We start from the raw sequence: 8,574 nt of genomic DNA on the forward strand, positions 1-8,574 counted from the left end.
TCTGTGTTATTTGGTTTCCCTTTTCTTTGTTGAAGAGGGTGTGTGCAGTCTTTCTGCCTAGTCCACCATTTTCGAGGTTGGTCCCTGAATCCACCTTATAGCAATTTAGTTCTCGGTTCTACTGCTATGGCCAAGCCCATAATTAATGTATAAAATATATTTTCTTTATACAAAGTCATCCTTCAGATCTTTTCCATGAGTTTCTGAAATGTTTATGCCTTTAATACATCTTTCACTGGTTGTCTGCTTTGGTGCAGAACACAGAGAGAGTTGAGACATAGCTGATTCACTAATAAGTGAAGGAATATTCATTGTTTAAAAATTTCATTCTGCTTTGTTTCTGCCTCACACAATCATTTTCCTTGCTTTCATGTCACTGATGTTACAGTTAGCTCTGTAGGCATGAAATAGAGTCTCCAACTTCATTTTCTGCCTTTGCTTCAACAATCTGCAACATTTTTTCCAATTCCTGAGTTTCATCTTACTCAACTGTTCATGATACGGCTTCTGAATTTCCCACTAATTTCTTTAATATTAAATGAAACATAGCCATTTTATTTGACCTTCTGTTGTATATGGCATTGCCAACCACTCCTTCCTTCTCACTATTTTCTAGACACATATTTTTCATGATATTCACACTTACTACTTTTACTTTGCTTTCTGCTTCTTTAGAGATAATATCTTCCCCTACTCATCTTCAAAACATTGATATTTCTTGTACTTCTCTAGTTGCTCTTCTCCCCTCTGTGTGTGTGTGTGTATATATATATATATATATGAATATTCCATTAAGTCCCTTGAATTCCTCTTAGCAGTTAATATCCAATGACTGAAAATTCAGACACCATTTCTCTGTATTTTAAACATCTACATATGTAAGTTTTACTGTTCTCTCAAACTGAGTATATTTAGAATGGAATTTCATATCTATTGCACCATTCTTACTCCTTTTCTCACTCCTTCGTTGCCATACTAAAATCTAAAGTCATCACATATAATCCTATATTAACAATACGGTTGCTGTAGGTGGGTAAATGGTTAACCTTGGACATGAACCAAAAAGTGGGAAGTTCCAGTGATCCTAGAGTCACCTGGAAAGAGCAATCTACTTCTGGAAAATCAGCCACTGGAAATCCAGTGGAGGATGGTTCTACTCTCACACACATGGGGTTGCTCTGAGTCACAATTGACTCAACAGCAATTTAAGGAAAAAAAAAATAATAATTAATGATAAAGCTCTAGTTGTATTGTTTCTTAGTTTAGCCCTATCTTGAAATATTATTCACATGGAACTTATTTTTATTTAATTTTGCTGTTTCCCTGACACTAACTTGGGGATTTTCTTTTCTTTTTTCTCTTTTTTTTTGGCTGGTGGCAGAATTAAGAAGAGTGGCTCTAGACCACACCATATTGAGTAACAAGCCTTGTGATAACCAATTCACATGGACTATCTGTCTGAACAGATTCTTCTCTAATTGTTTGTGTTTTTCCCTACTAACCAGAAGGCTAGCAGTTCAAACCCATCAGCCACTCCTCGGAAGGAAAGTTGGGCAATCTACTTCCATAGAGATATCACCTTGAAAACCCAAGGAGGGGTTGCTATGAGTTGAATGGACTCAATGGCAATGAATTTCTGTTTGTGAGCTTTCCTACATCAATTCTCTGTGAGATTCCAATTAAATTATTTTAAGGATAATTAAATGCAATGATTTAAAATATTGGCTTCCAGAATGGGGCCAGGGTCAATTCTGGCCAGGTGTTAATTCTTCCATTTATGCTCCTATCTCAGAGAAGTATCATGTTATTTTTCCAGGAGAAAACCATCCTACCTGGCTAATAAAAGTTAAGTTCTGGCAAATTATCTGGTTGAATTATGACTATCTATTTCTTTTTATTCCATCATTTAAATATTTTACTTTACAAGGCCTCTAGGGATCTTGAACAAATTATTACCTAAGATGCTGTTGTGTCTGAGGTTGTAGCACATGATGCTACTGCATGGCAAACAGATGATTGACATTTGGATGACCTCTCTTAATCACTGATATTAATGACTATAATATATCCAATGATATTAGTCTTTTATCACTTAAATTATTACTCATAATTTCTGTTCACTTTGTGACCATAAACATATCTCAGCTTACAAAATTGAAAGTGAATGTGCAGAGAAGTATTAGTTGAATTTCTGGCCACTTTTGCTAAACCCATTCATGCACAATACTGACAGTTCATGGAGTTTCCATCTGCAATACAGTGGAAAATTTTCCCCTCAATGGATTTTCTGTCATTTATGTATAGGTAATAATTTTCCATTAGTCTTCAACATATCTTCCTTTTTTAAACAAGAAAAATTCAAAGGGATTAGTGTCAGAAACAAGCTCTTTGTAGAGAAATTTAATGTTTGAAACTCGCTGGGGGGAGGTTAGTACACTCTCAGTTAGATTTTTGTTACATTTGGATAAAGATAAGCTAAAAGATTAGACGATCTTTTATAACTCAGGTTTTAAGTTCCAATGAATCTTGTGTGGATGGAAAAAATATTAAAAATATCTAGTAAGCATGAGTATATACAGTGCCCTCAGATAAGTATAAGCACCAGCATCATATGCCATAGAAAACCAGAACAAAAATTCACAGTGCCGTTTAACTTACTTATATTTTGAAAAAGCAGTTGGAAATTATAAAATCTTTTTTTATTATTTATCAGTTGTTATTATATCAATAATTTATAGAATTGAAAAGTTTTATTTGGTATATAAACAGCATTAGACCAGTGAATCTTGAATACATAATGAAAATGAGAATCTATCACTGTTTATTGAAAATGTTGTGTATGATAATGGCAAAATGACTCTGTAAGAAGAAAATGTTCCTATCATTTCAATATTACTACTGATAAATCTATGGATAAAATGTCATGAATTTATAAAAGAAATGCTTGAGGCCAAATGTCGCCCCCAAAAGAGGTTTCTGAGGTTGATAGAGAGAAATTATTTTAAAGTGTAGATAATTATGGAAGCTGAATGACAGGCACACATCTGTTATAGTCTGTCTTGTCTTCATTTACATGTATTAGAAATTTTCCACCTAAGAATGGTTTAAAAACATCTTAGTGATTAGTTAGTTTTCTACTCAGTTTGATCTGCTTGCTGAGATTGGGGTAAAATCAATGCTCATGAATGTACTGATCTTTTCCTTTCCAGCCTGATGACTGGCTACCTGCACTAAAGAGACTCTGCCCTCTTCTTTTTATTTGCCATTGAGTAGCTTGCTAGGGCAGACTATCCGCATCTTACAATTTCTTCTTCTAACTTAGCAGGTGAGTGAGATCAGTTTGAGGAAACTCTTTGATCCAAGCTACTTTCTTCAACCTACATTTACCCCAAATGAAGCCAATATTCAGACCTATCTGAGTGTGCTTATATCTCAATTTGTTCAGGACTCACATTGAGGAAGTGGGTGATTAACAATACCAAATAGCAGCCATGATATAATTTAGAAGATGAATATCATTGATACCATTTACATTTGTGCTCAAGCTATGCAACTCAGAGGATATCCAGACTAGTGTAGATAATAACTTTTCACCTTTGGTAAATAAGTCAAAGATTTGTGCTCTTACTGTAGTCACATAAAGTGGTATCTCTGAAGACCAGATATTCAGAACTTAAACTCTATACCCTTTATCTTAATGTAGTTGGCAAAGGAACTTCTAGATAAAAAAAGATGAAAAGATTAAAACTTAACCAAAGTTGATCTGTAGATCATTCCAGAGTGTGTATACATATACGTGTGTGTGTGTGTGTATGTATGTGTGCAAAATCTGCATTTAAGCTTGTGGATTTAAGCTTGTTTGTAGTACAGCTTATGGTAAAACCAAGGAGTGAGAGAAAAGAATGTTTTAAAAATCTAAATTTACCTGTAACTTTCAGTTTAAGGTACCTGTCTAAATGCTTATGTCTGGCTGAAATAGGCCGTTAAACATTTTACGTCATGATATGTAGGTTGAGTTTGCAGAACCCCTCTTTCAAGTTCTCTAAGATTTTGCAAAATATGTATCAGGTCTTCTCAGTGTTTTAATGGATTCACATTTACAGAGTATTGTACTGAAGAACAGAGGACTAACACTAAGGAAAATGCCTGCTGATGGGTTTAGGGGTCAGATTTTCTCAGTGGAGTTCTGAGATTTCACAGCAATTTTTTCTTATTTCCTCTTCTCTAACTTTCACTTCTTTTTCTATTACTTGCTCTTTGTTTCTATAGATTGGTAATCTGACTCATAGTTATTTGAGGATTATCTAATTGCAGTAATTAATTTAATTTATTATTGACATATTAATAATGTAAATGCGGGTAAATTAATTCCATTTTACTTTATCATTGTTTATGATATAAATCTTGCTCCATTTCACGAGTAAAGGTATCACATGGAATGTTCCTTGAGGTTGTTGTTGTTGTTGTTATGTGCCGTCGAGTCGGCCCCGACTCATAGCGACCCCTCCTTGGGTTTCCGAGGCAGTATCACTACGGAAGTAGGATTGCCCAACCTTCCTTCCGAGGAGTGGCCGGTGGGTTGATGCCTCTGTGGAGAAGCAGTTACATGCATTGGAACAAAGAGATCCTTTCAAATTCAATAAAACTGGTTTCAAATCATTGCTCCACCACTTACCAGCAATAGTTAACTTTTCTAAACATTGATTTCTGCATGCATAATTATACATATAAAAATAACTTTCAGGGTTATTTCCTGGTCAATCTGTATTATAATTTTCAATATAACTTTGGCTTTCATCCTCACTATTTCATTCAGAAATAAAACAAAACCAAAAGCACTCTAGCACAATAGTTAACATTAATCATAACTTTCTTTTCTTTTGTTCATAGATAAACTGCAAATGTTACTTTTATATATATATATATACAAACATATTTGTATTTTTCACATAATAAGTTTTAGTTTGCCTAGCCAAAGGGTCAACTCATCAGATTGCAAGGGGTATGCAAACAGCTACCGATCTATCATATAGTTAGTATTTGACTAGGTTATAGGCATAAATTCTGCTAGAATTTGGCTATCAAAAGGGGAAATCTCCTTGGCATTTATCACCTAACATAGAATAAGGATATATAAACAGAAAACTGTAGTTTGGTGAAAGCCACAGCAGCTGAAGATTAGTGTGTGACAGGAGTGTGTGGAAGAAGCCCAATATGCAGGTGGTGATAGTGTTGGTGATAGAGGAGCAAGATGAGGTCAGAGAAAGATTCCAGTGGGAATGCCATTTGAGGTGAAAGTTAGAGGACTAACGGGGGTAGGACACTTGGAAAATGAGGGGTAGATTGTTGCTTACAGTACAAACAGCAGGCTACATGAAGAAAAGAAGAATCAATGGAAGTTTTGGACCACAAAAGTGGTATATAACGAATAATCTGACATGTAATTAAATGTAGATTTTGTTTTTGGAGAATATTATTGTGTTCATATTTTGGACTCTTGAAATGACTAAATTATTTTCTCAAAAAGGCAGTTTCATTTTCACGTGTTTGTCTCTCATATCTCCATATTTATATATATGGCTTGTTGGTTGGTTGTTTATCAAACTTCTAGCCCTATTATTTTTCTTGGACTTGCTGTCATATTTTTGCTTAATGTAAAGTCTGCCTATTCAAGATACAATATTTCCATTGGTGCATCATTATAAATCCTGTTTATTTGGTTTTAATTTTAGTGCATTCTTCAGTTCTTTATCAAGTGTTATCAGTGTCTTTCTATCTCATTCTTATCTGAATTCAGGCCCTTTGGGCAAGAATTTTTATGCCTTTAATTTAGATTGATCTAGTCAATAAAATCTAGAAATGTTATTACTTTAAAGCTTTCTCATTAGATATGTTTTTTGGGAATCCCAAATCATTAAACTTATTCCTGTTTTGAAATATACTTCAGCTAATTTAAATTATTTTTCCTGTTACTGTTTAGAAACTGTATTTTTTTTTAAATATCATTATTTCTCCCTTCATTTGAGCAGGTATGTTTTGTAGAAAGTTATGTGCACTGTTGCACCAATGTTTTATAAGTCTCCTATTCTCTCAGCTTTGGTAAGCCAAAGTTAAGGGAGGTCATGTTTAAATTTCCTGAGACAACTATTTTCATATTTTCTTACTGAAGATTATCATTCTCAAAGAGGTTTGTTTATAAGGAGAAGCTAGGAGTGACTTGATCAGGTTTGGTTCTGAATACAAGGCCAAACTTGGATCAGGAAGAGATAAAAATAGGTGGGAAACTTAAGAAAATATGATTGTTGCTGTTATGTGCCGTCAAGTTGGACCCAACTCAGAGTAACCCCTCCTTGGGTTTCCAAGGCAGTGTCATTATGGACGTAGATTGCCCAACCTTCCTTCTGAGGAGTGGCTGGTAAGTTTGAACTGCCAGCCTTCTGGTTAGCAGTCAAGTATATGTGATTAGTGTCCCTGATGTCATTATTCCTCTAATGCTTTGAGAGAAATAGAATTCTTCTGACTAAATCATTACAGGCTTGTTGGACTTGTTTGTTCCTCAGGGTGTAAATAAATGGGTTTAACATGGGGGAAATAGAAGTAGTAAGTATTGTCACCCCCTTATTAATCGCCATTTCATCTTTTGCTGAAGGTTTGATATAGACAAAGATGCAACTGCCATAGGTGATGGAAACCACAATGATGTGGGAAGAACAGGTGGAAAAGGCCTTTTTCCTTTGTTGGGCAGAGGGAAATCTTAGAATTGTTCTGATGATATATATGTAGGACAAAACCACACACACAAGGGTCATGATGAAGATGACTACAGAGGAAGCAAGAACCATCTGCTCTATGATCCACGTATCTGTGCATGAGATCTTCAGGAGAGGATTAGCGTCACAGAGAAAGTGGTCAATGACAGAATCACAGAATTCCAGATCCAGTCCCACACTAAGGGGTGGGAATATGATCAACAAAGTAGTCAGCCAGCAGCCTAAAATAAACCTTTTGCAGGCCTTGTGGTTCATGATGGTCATGTAATGCAGGGGTTTGCAGATGGCCACATATCGATCGTAGGACATGGTGGCCAGGAGGATAAATTCTGCTACTACAAACAGGTATGTAAAAAACAATTGACTTATGCAAGCATTATAGGTAATGGTCCTGTCACTTGCTGATATACTGTATAGGAATCTAGGGATGCAGGCAGAGGTGAATGAGATTTCTAAGAAGGAGAAATTTTGGAGAAAAAAGTACATGGCAGTTTTAAGGTGGGCATCCACCAATGTGAGGAAGATGATGGTGAGATTTCCAATTACACTCAACATGTAGATGATCAGTAGAAATATGAAAATCAGAATCTGCAGTTGTGGGTCTTCAGTCAGTCCCAGGAGAATGAATGTTGTTAGAGCCGTATGGTTTCTCATGCCTGGCTGCCGACTTCTACCCAATCTGTGTGTGAAACTGAGAGACATAAGATTTTAGAAAGGGTAGGGATAATTTTTCTGGAAGATTTTGGTTTTATATTTTACATGTATTTGCTTGAGTTGAATATTTAAAGAACTTTCATATTGTCCACTCTTTTGCTTTGCCATTGAATTCATTTGAAATAAGTTTTTCAAACATATTTGGCCTCAACATGCAATAAGATATATATTTTACATTGCTATTCATGTACATACACATACTGGCATATATGTGAAACAAAAATAGGACAAAAATTACTAACCCTTAGAATGCCATTCCCTCTGATAGTTTCTATTTTACATATGTCATTTAAAATTAAAAACAAGTATCATTTTTAGCCTAATAATTAGTAATGCCCAGTGGCTTTTTTTTAAAAAAAAAAAAGAATATTCTTTTTCTTTTTTAAAAATTTTTATTGTGATTTGGGTGAACGTGTACAGAGCCAATTCATTTTCCATACAGCAGTTCACATATACTTTGTCCAATGACATTGACTGCAATTTCCCACAATGCAACAGGTCTCTTCCCACTTCCTCCCCATAGTTGCCTTTTCCCTGTCTTTCCCTGCCTTGTACTCCTGCCTCCTCCAAGGAATGTATGTCTATCTAATGTAAATGTTCAGCTCATATGCCTGTCTTTTGTTTGGCTTGAATCCACAGGAGTAGGATCAATTCCAGACCTGAAGGGCAGGGGCCATAGTCTCAGGGTTTCCACCAGACTCTCTCAGACCAGCAAACCTGGTCCCTTTTTTAAAAAAGAATGTTCTTAAGGATGTTTTTCATGATAATGTCTAAAGTATAAAATAATCTTATTCATGATATTTTCAAAGATGTGATCTACCCTTTTAATTAACAGTAGAATGAATTTATCCACAGCATATACTCTTTTCATGAGAAATAATGAGATCATGACTACTAAACCAAAACCAAAACTAAACCCACTGCTAGTTGATTCTGACCCATTGTGACCCTATAAACCAAAAAGCCAAAGTCACTGCTATCAAGTCAATTCTGACTCAGAGCCACCCCCACTGAGTTTCTGAGGTGGTAAATATTTACTGAAGTAAGATGGCCCCATCTTCCTTCTTTGAAGGGGCTGGTGAGTTTGAGC

At 35.3% G+C, this 8,574-nt stretch overlaps 1 protein-coding gene across 1 annotated transcript; it reads right to left on the reverse strand.

Annotated features, from left to right (window-relative positions):
* Positions 1–6,488: 6,488 nt before the first annotated feature.
* LOC103212296 (olfactory receptor 6C2-like) lies at positions 6,489–7,472 on the reverse strand. Its single transcript, XM_007958295.2, has one exon. The coding sequence runs from the start codon at positions 7,470–7,472 to the stop codon at positions 6,489–6,491; it is 984 nt and encodes a 327-aa protein (XP_007956486.2).
* Positions 7,473–8,574: the final 1,102 nt, after the last annotated feature.

The sequence above is a fragment of the Orycteropus afer genome, unplaced genomic scaffold (assembly GCF_000298275.1).
Source record: "Orycteropus afer afer isolate SDZICR_OR568_19922 unplaced genomic scaffold, OryAfe1.0 scaffold00908, whole genome shotgun sequence".
Taxonomy (NCBI): Eukaryota; Metazoa; Chordata; class Mammalia; order Tubulidentata; family Orycteropodidae; genus Orycteropus; species Orycteropus afer.